The sequence below is a fragment of the Neolamprologus brichardi genome, chromosome 15, assembly GCF_056152115.1.
Source record: "Neolamprologus brichardi isolate AB-2024 chromosome 15, ASM5615211v1, whole genome shotgun sequence".
Classification (NCBI taxonomy): domain Eukaryota; kingdom Metazoa; phylum Chordata; class Actinopteri; order Cichliformes; family Cichlidae; genus Neolamprologus; species Neolamprologus brichardi.
Window position 1 is genome coordinate 24,934,095 of NC_142118.1, and position 14,770 is coordinate 24,948,864.

The following is a 14,770-nucleotide window of genomic DNA, read 5'->3' on the forward strand; positions in this document are numbered from 1 at the left end:
TGGGAGGGAGTCACTCTCACCTGCTGCACATCCTTTTCAGCTCGGTCTCTCTGCCTCTACAAGTCCTTCTCTCCTTCCTCAGAGTCCAGCCTAACTATAAACCTTACCTTTGCCTCATAATCACATTTATCTCAGTGTGATTCTCTCAGTGTTTAACATTTTGAGCATGTCAGGCTGTGCAACTCATTATTATGACTGTTTGTCCTTCAGTCATGACTGTACTATGTAAAGCACCCAGATACTTACTGAGGTTATACATACTGTAACAGACTGCACCTCCTGTACAAAAGCCAAAGTTAGTGCAGTGGAACATTTGCTTAACTCAGAATTAAGGAAGAAGCAGGAAAATGCAAGCTCAGGCTGAAAGGCCGGAGTGTGTGAGGATAGCAGAACATCTGGTGTATTTGATAGAAATCCACTGAGTGATAGCTTTAAATAAAGTGTTTGTGTGTGCATGTTTGTGGGTTTAATGCTGTGCTGGTGAAATCTCTGAACCACAAACATCACCCAGCGACTTTATGACCTGATATTTGAGGAATTATTAACAGAGTTGTTCTCTAGTTTGATTCCTATCAGCCTGCCAAAGTTTAAAGTGCAGACTCAAACTTCCAACCATCCCAGCAACAATCACACACGTTCACCTGGTCAGGTGTCAAAAATCAGCTTTATTTCACATTTACAAAACCATGAAGCCCACAGAGAGGTGTCTGTGTTCCAGAACCACCAGGAACAACACTGACGATACAAATATGGCAACAGGAAACAGAAATGTGTTTTCCTCAGTTTACAAAAACACACAGCAGTAAACGCATAGCACTTCCTGTCGGGACGTCCTCCTAGATCCGAAGACCAGACTACAGAACCACGATGAACCCAACCCGAAGCACTTTCTTTATTTTCTTACATAATATTAGCATGTGTTCATACGAAACATGGCCCAAGGTCAAAGTAATAACACTAGCATGTGAATGTAATCCAGAGTAATCTAAAGTAACCCAACGTAAAGTAATCTAGTCTCAAGCCTGCTCTTAGCACTCAGCTTCAACGCTGTTCTATATTTTTGTCATTACATTAGATTTCTTTATGTGGTCATCTCCTGTGGGCAGCACAGCTCACAGGTACAGAGTGCTGCCCTCAGTGGGTTTTCAGAAGCTGGCCAATCAGAAGGAAGTAAGATTTTAAAGAAGGATGACTTTAAAGAGAGAGGAGCTAAAAGTGTTTATTGAGCTGAGAAGCAGAAGAAGAAGTTAAAAAAAGTTGGGTTTTTTTTAAATTATTTTTGAATCATAGGAGGGTAATACAGCTGAGTAGAGCTGCAGGTTAGCTCAATGGTTCTCCTTTAACGTGAAAGATGATCACATGACCCTTACTGATCTTTCAGTTTATTTAATCTTCGAGCTAAATCTGCAAACACCTGACTGCTTGGAATGAAATGACATAAATCACCTGATTCAGACATCTGCTAATGTAAACGTGATGCCACCCTCTCCAGGTAACACCTGCAAAAACCCAAACGGGTAAGGCTGCTGAGTGGACCTTTATCGGCCCCTGTGAACACTGTCATGCTGTGGTTTAACCTGCCTGACTTCCATTTGTGCATGCTTCACTCATCCAGCCACTCTTCCCGTCCCTCCTTTGTTCTTCTTCCTTGCAGATGAACAGTCAGCAGGTGTTTAACCACAAAGAAACACTACACAGGTGATCATGAGAGTTTGGGGCAGCTCGGTTCCCACACAGCAGCTCCATGTCAACTTACACTGTATGTATTTATACACATGAATCCTCCGTCACCACACATCTGTCTGAATCTGAGCAGTCACGAATCCTTTTGAAGACAACACGGGGCCTGTTTCCATACCCCCCCCTATGACTCCAAGTAATCGTTATCATGTTTCTGTACCCAGCCAGCAGGAAGCTCCGTCTGCCCACTTTCTGTACACGTCCATGTAATGCATGATGTCACATCATTGCTCTCTGTCCTCTGTCTCATGTGGTTTTCTCCTTCTGGCTGCAGGTCCTGTCTGTAGCCTCTAGGTGGCGCTGAAGCGATTCCTGCACTGGGCTCTTCTGCTGGTCTTTGAGAGGGAGATTCCTCCGTTTGACGGGCAGCACAAATGCGACCAGAATGCAGCCGATGTGGAGGCTAAAGTACCAGGAACTGCAGAGAAGATGAAAATTCAGAAATGCTGCTATGAGCAGTCAAAGTTACACATGAATTAAACCTGGGTTAAACAAGGTTTAAACCTGGGCTGCACCAGCAGTAAACCTGAAATATATCTGGGTTAAACCTGGAATAACTTATATTAAACCTTGGAAAAACCTGATATAAACCTGGGTTAAAGCTGTGTTAAACATGCATTAAACCTGGATTGAATCTTGATTAAACTTTGGTCAACCCTTTCTGACTTACTGACCTGTAGAACTTCATGGATGGACCCACAGACAGCAGGACAAAAGGTATCACCGTGTAGCAGATGGCAATCTGAGTGGCTGCCCATGTGATGACATCATAGACCAGTTTGTGTACGGAGGAGTGCAGGAAGTATGGTCGAACGTTGTGTCTGACCTGAGGATGAGAAGTTAACATGGATGACTGCTAAAATGGACACAGGTCTCATTTCAAAGGCTTAGCAGCAACATCAGTTAACAGATAACAGCTAACTGCTAACAGATAATGGCTAACAGCTAGCGGCTAATAGCTAACAGCGGCTCACCGCTCTGGCTGCCAGCGTGATGACGATCCCTGTGAGGAAAGTGAGGTAATATCCTGGATAGGCTCCGTGCCACATGGCTGACAGGATGAAGGTGGCTGCTGTCGGATGGTAGGGACATCGCTCATAACACACCCTGTCAATCAGAGTCAGAGGTCACAAACAGTCATTTTTACACATGCCAGGTACAGATTCCAGATCAGGTAACTGAGTGTGACCTTTTGAGCCAGTGTGCTGTCTGAATGTTCCAGTTGTCCAGGAAAACTTTGAAGCTGGTGGCAAACTGGAAGCAGACAGAGATCCGTTAGACTGATGTTATCAAACCATTTTAGTGAATCGCAAACTTGTCCAGGTCTGTGATGGTCCTGACCTCGATCTTCAGGATCCTCAGATTGGAGATGAGGTCCCAGCGAGCAGAGCCGTCGCTGTCGTAACCATTGAATCCAAAACCGGCGGCGTTGTTGATGGCATCAGCTGTAGCACAGATGTGACTGGTCAGAAATTTAGGTATGAACAGTGTGTTTGTGCTAACGGTGAACCCAGCATTTTCATTTCAGCACAAATGATCGGTTAGATTTTGATTTTAATTCAATTTCTCTACAGCAGCACATGAAGGTTTATTTGCACAAAGCAGATTTCAGCCACCCACCAAGCGTCCAGACGAAGTAGTACTTGGGTCTGGTAGTCAGCATGGACAGGTACAGGTAAACCACTTGAGCATAGAAAGGTGTGTTGGCAATGAAGTCGTCGTCGATGTTTCGCTCCACTGGGAAAACCTTACACACTGACAGAAACACCAGCAGGCAGAAGAAGGAGGTGGTGACCTTACGTACGACCTCCATCTGTGGAGAAACAGAGTATTCATTCAGGTTCAGTAGGTCTTAAATTCAGTCAGCAATCATGAACAAAAGAAGAAATATATTACGCTCCTCAGTTTAAACGTCTCAAAGGTAAATGTCTTAAACCTGCTTTCTGTTTAATGTCAAGCAGGGGCGACTGCTCATACTGTAAATACAGGTATACCTTAGTCATGCGACCTACATTTGGGGAGGGCTCACTGTGCTTCAGCTTGCTGCTGGACTTCCTTTCATCCTTATAGTCTCTGCAGCGTCGAGGGTCTCCCTCGATGAAGCCGATGTAGTCGTTGTAGGAACAGGTGGGGCCAGCCAGGATTCCCATGAAGTTACAGTTGTAGCTGAAGTACTCCAGCAGACTGGGCATTCTCCTAAATAAATAGAGGGTTAAGACCATTTCACCACAATGCTTTCTATTGGCGACTCCTGTGAATGTTGTATGCTATGGAAACAGCCGTGCTCCGAAAGAAGGCATGGAGGACTATTCAATTTTCAATTCAGTTTTATCTATACAGCGCCAAATTACAACTACAGTTGCCTCAAGGTGCTTTTTATAGTAACTTACAAGAATACAAAGAAAACAGAGAAAACCCCAACAATCACACGAGCCCCTATGAGCAAGCACTCTGGTGACAGTGGGAAGGAAAAACTAAATTTTAACAGGAAGAAACCTCCAGCAGAACCAGGCTCAGAGAGGGGCGGCCATCTGCTGTGACCGGTTTGGGTGAGGGGAGGAAGACAGGACAAAAGACACGCTGTGGAAGAGAGCCAGAGATTAATAATAAATTAACCTTAAGTTTGATATAAAAGATCTGTTTTCACACGCCTTAATTTCTATCACTGCTGGGATTCTGTTCTGCTGTGGTGGGCCATCAGAGTACTTGCAAAATGGCTTCATTAAATTCTGTATGTCAATAAATAATGTTCAGTTTCTTGTACTAATCTCTTTTTATTGAACCAATGATTTAATGCGAGAGGTGTATGAACACATGAGTGACGTGAGTTAAGAAGAAACACCCAGTGCATCATGGGAATTCCCCAGCTACCTTCACCTATTGCAGCATAACTAAGGGAGGATTCAGGGTCACCTGATCCAGCCCGAACTATATGCTTTAGCAAAAAGGAAAGTTTGACGGCTAATCCTAAAAGTAGAGATAGTGTCTGTCTCCTAAATCCAAACTGGAAGCTGGTTCCACAGAAGAGGGGCCTGAAAACTGAAGGCTCTCCCTCCCATTCTACTTTTAAATACTCTAGGAACAACAAGTAAGCCTGCAGTATGAGAGTGAAGTGCTCTAACGATATGATACTATAAGGTTGTTAAGATAAGATGGGGTCTGATTATTCAAGACCTTGAATGTGAGGAGCAGGATTTAAATTCTGGATTTTTAATGGAGCCAATGAAGGGGAGACAGTAAAGGAGAACCAGAACACAGAACAAAGAGCTAATGTGATTGGCATAGTGAGACTTGTAGTAAAAACCTCAGTTAGAAAAGCTCTCTAAAAGTACATATCCATTTATCATGTCTGATATTTAGCTAACATCTGCACAGACAGCATGCTAATGCTAAGCTAGCCAAGAACTTAAGAGTGATGAAAGAGCGGAGTATATGTAGACCCCAGCCAGACCCTGAACTACAACAGGTTAACAAAGGCAGTTCTACCTGTTCATGTTTCTAAAGCAGAATCACCATGACGACTGCTCTGAAGTCTGTTTGGCTGGTTATAACTTTGCTTTTGTTCAAACTTCAAGAGTGTGTGTGTCCTTATTAGCACAGAGATCTGTGTCAGTGTGCGACTGTAGCTTCAGGTGTACACTGTTCATTGATAATTATCAGACTGTGCTTCAGGTTGGCGTGACATGAAGGTAATGTAACAGGTTGTGTAAGAAATTACTTTCTTCAGTGAGTAATTAAGTAACATACAACACTACTTTTAATATAAGTAACAAGTAATGTGCAATAGATTACTTTTTTGAGTAACAACTCTAACACTGTCTTGATGCATGCTAAATCACCCAGGTAAGTAAATCCCAAAAGGTTGATTCTGTTCATCTGGATGTAACGTTTTTAGTGGGGGAAACATTTCGTCATTTATCCAGGCGACTTCTTCAGTCTCAGTTGACTGCAGGTTTCCCTAATCTTATAAACAGTAGATTTGCGCAATAATTGAAACCAGCCCACTGATTGAACAATTTGCTGTGAGGTTGGTTTATGATAATTAATATGCAAATATTCATGACGACTAAGATGGCGAAAGATGTACCCTTAGGCCCCCTTCTTGATTAAGAGATGGTCTTTCCCTTTTCACGTAAATGGCCTCCTTGACTCAACCAGCGCTCCTAACTGTCCAGGATGTTTACATCTTCATCATTGAAAGAGTGTCCACTGGCCTGTAGGTGTGAATAGACTGTGGAGTCCTGGCCTGACAAGTTAGCTCTTGTGTGCTGTGCCATCCACTTAGCCAGAAGTTGTTTAGCTACCCTGATGTATAATGGCAGTCCTTCTGGCACTTAACAGCACACACTACATTACTCTGTTTGTGTTGGGGGACCTGAGTAGCGAAAGACCGTGGGGGGTTTGAAAACGATGTGCCGGGAGTTCGCTGTTCTCGCCGGCTCTAGTGAGCCTTGACCTCCCGGTCACCTATCAAGCTAGTGGGAAACAGACGTCTCTGAAAATGTCTGAGCATTTTTGCAAATATGCGATGTCTTGATAAATTGAGCAGATATTTGAAGTTCACACAGCTACATTCTCTGAAAATATCTTAAAAGTTTATTTTGTGACCCAGAAGGAGCAATAAGAGTGATATTAAAACTAAGTAGCTGCCGCCATTGTTGGAAACTGGAAATTGGCTGGGCCACACTGTGAATTCTGAGATAGGTTGGGCCACGAAGGATACATCTGACCCATCCTTCAAATCTGGGGAAAAGCAGGACGCATTTGTCGACCGCATTTGGAGGAGTCTTTGAATTGGGACAGCCTTTGTCGCGTCACCTTTACGTACTTGGCCTACAAAAGTGCAGCTGTCTATTGTAATTTTTGAGTGTATGCTAAAATAAAAATAAAAGTGTTCTATATCACCTGTTTGTTTTTATTCAAGCATACGTGTATACTATTTTTATTGATAGAGAGATTAAGCTTGTGTTTCAGTCATGTAGTGACTGTGCTTATTATGAGGCTTATTAGACATCATAAAACAGATGATACATAATTTTGCCAAAGTGCTTAAGATCACATTTGGAGGAGTTTTCAAATTGTGACAGCCTTCGTTGCGTCGCTGTCACGTAATCGGCCTACAAATGCGGCTTCCGAAGATATGGGTCGTGTCCAAATTCATGGGCTGCATCCTCCTGAGGACCCAGCCTTCGCGGTCTACGTGGGCCGGGTCCTCAGAGGGTCGGGTAGGCTGGAAGTAAACGGCCGGGGAAATTGGACAGTCTAGCCTTCTGATTAGCGTCACCGCTGTCTCGGTGGAGTTTAAGAAACTCAGCTGTCTGCTCCTTGCTATCTAAAATATAACAGGACACTGGCGTAAATTCTCGACCGTCTTATACTTCTGTTTAATCAGTTTTCTATTTGACGTTTAGTCAGCTGTGTAAAAACCAAGGAGGAACCCACCCGGGGGATTAATAAAGTTTTATTTTATCTAATCTAATCTAATAACTTTAATCTCAGCCAAACCGATTTACTCACGAACAAACAAAACACTGAAAAAAGCCCAACAATAACATTTTTAGGTTGTCTAAGTGACTTATATATTATGTCACGGGGTGGAAAGGGACAAGTTCCTAGGGTTTTTTACTATGCATGTTTTGCTGTGTTTTATCGTTTTTAATATTTTAATATTGTACATTGGTTTATATTTTATGAGTTTTACTGCATGTTTTATGGTATTTATTTGGTGACTTGTCCTGGAAAGACTCCGCCCCTACCTGATTACAAACCTAATCACACCTGGGAGGTCCCAGAGGCCAATAAGAGGGCCTGGCAGACCACAAAACAGAGGCTTGAGGAACACGGCTTGGAAAGAGAGACTTGAGAGACGGCAGGAGTGAGCGGTGTCAGGCGGCGGCGCCTGCAAGCCCGGAGGGCTGGTGGAGCTTGGCGTCAAGGAGAGAGGAGGATACAGCGCCGGCAACCAGAGACGCAGAGCAAGCGGGCCGATTGCTGCAGTAACAGGAGGCCAGAGTACGCGTCTGCAGAGAATTGGAGGCGACGAGACGGGCCGGTGCTGAGTTACAGTTACAAAGAAGCGGCGGGCGGAGTTGAGAGCTCTGCCCACCCGGGGTAAGTCTCTGGACTTTCCCCTTTTAATGATTCAAAGCTGCCAAAAAGAGTAGTAACTGCCGCTGCCTCCCTCCTTTAGCGCGCCGGGGCGCAGAACGTGGAGAGGAAGGCGAGGACGCCGCCGGGTTCCCCTCCTGCACCGCTCCGCTGGATTTTTAACTTTTATTGACTCTTATATCGTGGCGCACGCCACCGGACTTTTAATGTTGTGTTTTATTGATTTTTATTGTGTTGTCCCCTGGCCAGGGTTGTTTTAATTCATTTTACATTTTTAACTATTTAAATATAATAAATTATATTTTAATTTTATAGTTTTAAATTCGTGTGCTTTCCCTTGGCGGCTCCACTGCTCTGTCCGTTTTGGAGGAAGGTTTCCCCTCCTTTAAACGAACACTGAAAAACATCACCTTCCCTCCGTTACAATTACGTTTAACCCGAGCAGCGAAAGTCCGCGGTGATCTGAAAATGATGTGCCGGGAGTTGTGCCATTCTCGGCCGCATCAGTAACCCTCGAGCTCCCGGCTAGCTGTTTAGATGGTGGGTAGCAGACGTCTCCGAAAACGTCGAAGCACTTTTGAAAATATGCGATATCTTGATAAACCGAGCAGATATTTGATGTTTACACAGCTACTTTCTCACCTGAAAATATGTTAAAAGTTTATTTTGAGACCCAGAAAGATTAGTATGAGTAATTTTTAAAACTTAGTAGCCATTAGCCATTGTTGGAAACTGGAATTGGCTCGGCCGCGCTATGAATTCTGGGATATGGTAGGCCACGAAGGACATACCCGACCCATCCTTCAAATTCGGATTTGTCGGCTGCATTCGGAGGAGTCTACGAATTTGGACAGCCTTCGGCGTGTTGCTGTGATGTAATCGGTCTACAAATGCGGCCTCAGGAGGATGCAGCCCATGAATTTGGACACGACCATGCAGTCCCTGGCTGTATCCCAATTCAGGGTCTGCAGCCTTAAAGGCTGCATTTTAAGGCCGATTACGTCACAGTGGCGCGCCGAAGGCTGTCCCAATTCAAAGGCTGCTCGAAATGCGGCCCTCAAATGCGTCCTTCATTTCCCTGAATTTTAAGGCTGTGGCAGTGTAGACTTCGTGGCCCAACATATCCCACAATTCATAGCGCGGCAGTCGGTGTGGATAATTTTGCCGCAGACGGCAGAAGCGGAGCACCCGAAGAGTAAACTTAAAGTAAATGGTAAATGGACTGATTCTTATATAGCGCTTTTCTACTCTTTCGGAGCACTCAAAGCGCTCTATACAACATGCCACATTCACCCAATCACACACATTCTCACAAGCACTTTATCTATACTTAGTGCTATCTAATTACATTCACACACATTCATACTCCGATGGATGCATCGGAGAGCAACTTGGGGTTAGTATCTTGCCCAAGGATACTTGACATGCAGACTGGAGGAGCCAAGGATCGAACCACCAACCTTCCGATCAGTAGGTGACCTGCTCTACCTCCTGAGCTACAGCCACCCCAAATGAATATTATGTCACTTATTTATGTGCAAATGTTTAATAACGAAGAACATTAAAACATTACTGTTGGCCACATGTCGGCAAAGTTATGTGACATTAGTGACGTTTGTACTAACTTGGTTTTAAAGCCTTTACTTTAAAATATATGCCGTTCAATAGCTGACCTTAATCTTTCAGACAATGATCAAAGCTCATGTAGAAACAAACAAACAAATGAACAAAAGATTTTCTCCTTCATTTCTGTCAAACAATGCTGTATGAAAGGTTTCCAGCTGTTAGTATCATGGTTGCTAGGCAACCTGGGCGGCTAGACCGTCCCATTTTACAAGCCTCGCACTTCTGGCCTTAGCGGTCTTTGAGTACGCGGCCCTCGTGGACCGTTAAGGCTGCAGACCATTGACTGTTTTCTACAGTCAATGCTGCAGACCCTGAATTGGGATACAGCCCCTGAATCTGGACACAGCTATGATACCGGAGACTGCTCCTTCTTCTTCTTCTTCTTTGGCGTTTAACGGCAGCTGGCATCCTTGTAGATGCATTGCTGCCATCTTCTGTTTCAGTCTGTTATTACACTCTTAAATCCTACTACTTATTCCTGTGTCTTGCAGGATCTTAAAAAGCTTCAAATGATGCGTTGACTATTAAATTACTCTGCAACGATTTTGATAGTCGACGTAATCGTGACTAGTCAACTAATGAAGCTATTTTTTCATACTAAACCTGTTTTGCATGAACAGAAGTACAGCTGGAAGTTGCATCACTTTTAGGGAGAAACATTAGGGCGGAGATACCTTTGATTGACAAGTCTCTACCATGGAGGCATGGATTTTGTCTTAAGCTCCACCCTCCTGCCTAAACATGGTGATTTCTGCTCCAGTAAATAATGTTTCTACCATGAACAAACCTTATTGCCAGAATCTTCTGTCCTGCCGTCAGATGTTCCTCCTTCCGAGCCATTCCTGTCAGAAACACAGAGTGGACAGTAAAACCTGCAGGATTTACAGAAAACAGCCCGTCTGAGAGTGCAGCTCACCGTCATGGATCTCAAATGCCAGACTGGTGATCTTCTGAGTGATGACCATCATGGGGCTGCAGAGAGGGCAGAGGCAGAGATTAGAGCCTGGACACGGGGAGGCGTTTAGGAGTGAATTGGCCACAGAGCGGAGGCGTTACCCTGTGAAATCGGCGGTGTACATGCCGTAGTCAAAGACGTACACTCGAGTGATCTGACACAGGCTCAGGTATGTGAGCGCCACCACTAGGCAGTACCTGGAAAAACACAGAGAACAGGCTGTCATTCAACTTGGGGTCGGCGGTCCTGACGGCCTCACTGAGGTCTGAGGACCTCTGTGATGATCTGGCTCACTCAGGTTTCTGGCTGTAGCTCATGTGAAGCTCCACGGGTTTAAGACCTTCACCAGTCTGAAGTTTGCATCCTTTTGAGGACAGAACACCTGGTGCAGTCATGTTTGTTTGGCTGAAAGGAGCACATTGTTACTTTTACAACATCAGAATCTGTGGAAGTCCTTTTGTGCCAGTATTCATGACCTAATGTTCACAGAGCTGGAAATAACAGAGGTCCGACTGTGAGCTGCTCTCCTGACATCAAAGGTGATAAAAAGTTTCCTCATTAATCCTGAGCTCATTAATGGCTTGTTAGCAGCGTTTTAATGCATGTCGCGTGTGACGCTCACTTGTGCATGTGTTCGACTCCGGTGAGGATCATGATGCCGTAGGTGAGTCCGCTCTGAACCAGGAAGTGGAGAGCATACCTGTAAAACAAGGAGAACACAGAGCGTCATCTTCAGACACCAGCTGACCAGAACATGTGATGTGTCTGCTGCTCCTGTGATGGATCCTCACATTAAACATAATGAGCTTGGTGTACAAACAGTAATCTCTGTGAGCCAACGCTCAGGCTGCCCTCAACACTCAGTCAGTCACAGCATTTTTCCCTCTGGGATCTGGATGATGTCATAGAGAGTTTGTTTTAGGGTCATCTGACACACAGAGCGAATCAGAAGAAAGCTTTCTTAAAGGGGGGGGGAGCTAAAAGTTGTTTCAGATGGCGAGAAAATGAAAGAAGGATTATTATGACTGTGAGTCATGCAAAGCTGCTCTAACAGCGGGTTCTTATTTAGTCCAGTCACATCTGATGTTTTCTGCTCCTGACAAGTCATTATTGTGTAATTTTTCCTTTACAGGTGAGATGAGCGACGCAGGTGTGACCTCTATCAGAGCTCTGATTGGTTCAATTTTAGGATAAGTCAGACTTTGGAGAGCTCAGTTTTATTGATCCTGAGTCATAGTTGGTCTTACCAGCCGAAGCAGAACATGGCAAAATAGAGTCCCAGCAGTGTGGCCACCACGTGCCGGATGATGGGACTGGTCTTACTGGGATGGAGGAAGAGACGAAACCAGAAGGCGGAGATCAGAGCGCAGAGCTGGCACGCTACGAAGTTCACCTGCAGGTGAAGCAAACAGACAGCACGTCATTGGTGCTTCAGTACATCCAGGTGAGAGAGGGCAGACCCGCCCACCGTTAGACTGCTCCGACTCCCTCAGGCTGACCCCTCACCTTCTCTAACACCTTCACAGAGGGGTGCTGCATGCTCATTGGCTAATCCTGCCTGCCTCCTGCTGAGGGGACCAAACCTGAGCGCCACCGCCCCCTCCTGGGTGTGAGAGAGGTGTCACATGACTCTTTCAGAACCAACACAAGCACAAAATGGCTGCCTTTTTCTCCAAGCAGCTCCTCCTGCAAGAAGGCGAGGAGGAGGAGGATCTTCATCATCATTAGCACAGTAACAGCCATGTTATTGTCCAGTCACCGTCTACTACCGACTAATACCAGAATACTAAGAAAATAACATCAGAGTACTATCTGACTAATATCTGTAGTAATGTCAGAGTATCAATAGTGCTGTCAGTTTTTGTAGTATTGTGTGTGTTTGTAAACAGAGCAATGATATCACCACCTGCAGTACTTTGTGTCTCTTTGTACTTGAAAACTCAGAATTAGAACAATCAGAGTTTTTTTACAACACTGTGAAGTCGAAGTACTCATCACTGAGTCACCATCACGAGGTATTTTCTTACAGTCTGAAGTTTTTATCAGAGTGTCCTGAAATATAAGATGTTACAAGACGCCTCGAAGCTACCTAAATGATACTCAGGCAAGTTTTACTGTGCCTGTCCCAAAGTACACATCTGAGTCAGGACGATGGGAATAAGGAGCAGCGAGATCTCTGGCTTTGATCTTTTACAGGTTTGAGATTTTCATGTTTGAATGTGTGAAAAAGGCCTAAATGTTTGCTGATGCAGCTGTTTTCAAACAGTTCTCTGTAGTACTCTCTGTTGTACTGTTAGAGTATCTACAAACTGTTTAAAGGTTACAGCGGCCGTGTGTTCACACTATGGACCATAAATATTTATGAAAATCAGAGACGGTCGAGCAGAAGATGAAATGTGCTGTTTGAGATGGAGCGACCATGGTGAGGGTCGCACCCCCCCGGCCTCCTTCTCGGTGCGCCTCTGGCAGTCCCCACTTCCTGCCTCGGAGGGAAGTGACACCAGAGCCTCCACTCAGAGGCGTGAAACTTGCTGTGTGGTGTAGAAACAGGATTTTTCTCTGAAGACTCACACACAATGACATCAGCCCACAGGAGATACTGGTATCATCAGTACTTCCCTGTAAAACTAGTAAACTGAGGCACCTGGTCACCTGAACCGGCTCCAGAGGCCTGGCTGTCAGCCAGTCAGAGGGTAGGTGTGTGCAGCAGCTCACCAGGATCACCTGGTGAAGGTCCACACAACCACACTCTGATCTACCATCTGCTGAGTGAGCAGCTGCTCCACCCCCTCTGAGCTCTGGACTGAGGAATGACCAATCAGGAGCTGACGTGGAGGTCATGGCTGTGCCTGGTTATCACCTGAGCCACACCTGCGTCAGAGAAGCTCCAAACCTGACCCCAGCGCAGACGAAACCTAAGAGGAAAGGTGGAGCCTCAGGAGCATCACGGGTGACAGATCACCCCCTCTCCCCTCCCCCCACCACCACCGACATGCCTTCCCCCTTCATCATCATCACAATAGTCCGCACAGCTGCACTCGTACATCCCCTTCCTCCTCCTCCTTACGTGAATGAGCAGCATGAAGCCTGTCCTCCATCACAGCTGCAGGAGTCTGCACGAGGCCTCCGCCCTTTACTTTTACGGACAAAGCCCTCCTCCCTTCCCCGTCCGCGCCTCTCTTTGTACCCCCGTCTCGGACCTCCGGAGCGGCAGCCGCCGAGGTCCGGGCTCCGGCGGCTCTTACCTGGTCCAGCGGCAGGTCGGTGAGCTCGCTGAGCGGCTGCAGAAGGCTGGAGCCTGTGCAGGCCGTGGATGGAGCTCCGTCGTCAGCCATAGTTCCGATGTTAGGCCGACCGTACTGCTTCTGATACCGGCTGCAGCTGCGCAGAGGCGGCGGAGGCTCCGTGATCCACCGGAGGTCCGTGCCCGTGCGTCTGCGCGTGCTTCTCTGCTTTCTGCTCCTCCTCCTCTCCCCCTCCGTCTGCCTCCTCCTCCTACTGCTTTCTCTTCAGATCAGTCTCAGAAACATCTGTTGGCATCTGGCTAAAGAACACACACACACAGCTCACCGCATCTGAAGGCAAAGTCTTTTTTTAATCGTTTAAGTCTTCAAGGATAAAACTGGCAAAACAGGAAATCAATAACTAATAAATAAATTAATTCATTCATTAAAAAAAAGTTTGTCGGTCGCACTCAAAACTGAGGGACTGAATGTGTTTTACTGTATATGAGAGCCATTCCTGATTTGATCAGAATCAGAATACTTTATTAATTCCTAGGGAAATTATATGGGTTACAGTTGTGTCAGTACAGTAGCATTAACAAAAACAAACTAGACTATTTATCAATACAGTATGTTAAGATATGAGAAATAGCATAATATATACAATACAAGTCACCAAGTAATAAATATTCTGGGTTGACATATGTGATTATAAATAAATATTAACAAATTGACAGAAACATTACAGAGTAAGAAAGAGTGTGTGCCAAAAGGATGTAACTATTGTAGTGTTTACATTGTATTAGAAGGAGGAGAGATGGCCACAGGTAGGAATGATTTACTGTGGCGTTCATTGGTGCTTTTTGGTCACTTTTGGTAACCCTTTTGTATGCAGTATTCTGTGCAGTACAGTGCAGTATTTTTACTCACTGGGGATCTTATGAGTCTTCTGTTTTATTTTTTGGCCCCTTGGCAGCCTGCCACTGAAGGCTTAAATGTAAAAAATAATAAAAGTGGAAATAAAATGAAAAACGTGAGGCTGAATCCCTCTCACGGACCGTGAACGCCGTTTGTTAAACAGGTAAATTATCCAGCTGTATTTCCGACTGCAAGCCAG

General features: G+C 45.2%; 1 protein-coding gene across 1 annotated transcript; it reads right to left on the bottom strand.

Annotated features, from left to right (window-relative positions):
- Positions 1–645: 645 nt before the first annotated feature.
- Positions 646–13,991, bottom strand: mboat2b (membrane bound O-acyltransferase domain containing 2b). Its single transcript, XM_006793448.3, has 13 exons — positions 13,675–13,991; positions 11,677–11,822; positions 11,052–11,129; positions 10,531–10,626; positions 10,391–10,446; positions 10,262–10,316; positions 3,753–3,936; positions 3,361–3,553; positions 3,082–3,185; positions 2,930–2,994; positions 2,715–2,847; positions 2,415–2,566; positions 646–2,158 (listed from the first exon to the last, which is right to left on the bottom strand). The coding sequence occupies exons 1-13, from the start codon at positions 13,762–13,764 to the stop codon at positions 1,987–1,989; spliced, it is 1,524 nt and encodes a 507-aa protein (XP_006793511.2). The 5' UTR covers positions 13,765–13,991; the 3' UTR covers positions 646–1,986.
- Positions 13,992–14,770: the final 779 nt, after the last annotated feature.

Coding starts and splice junctions, on each gene's coding strand:
- mboat2b (XM_006793448.3), bottom strand. CDS start 13,764: ATGGCTGACGACGGAGCTCCATCCACGGCCTGCACAGGCTCCAGCCTT. Junction 2,995..3,081: donor TGAGGATCCTGAAGATCGAG/GTCAGGACCATC, acceptor GTCTGCTTCCAG/TTTGCCACCAGCTTCAAAGT. Junction 2,567..2,714: donor TCACGCTGGCAGCCAGAGCG/GTGAGCCGCTGT, acceptor TCTCATCCTCAG/GTCAGACACAACGTTCGACC.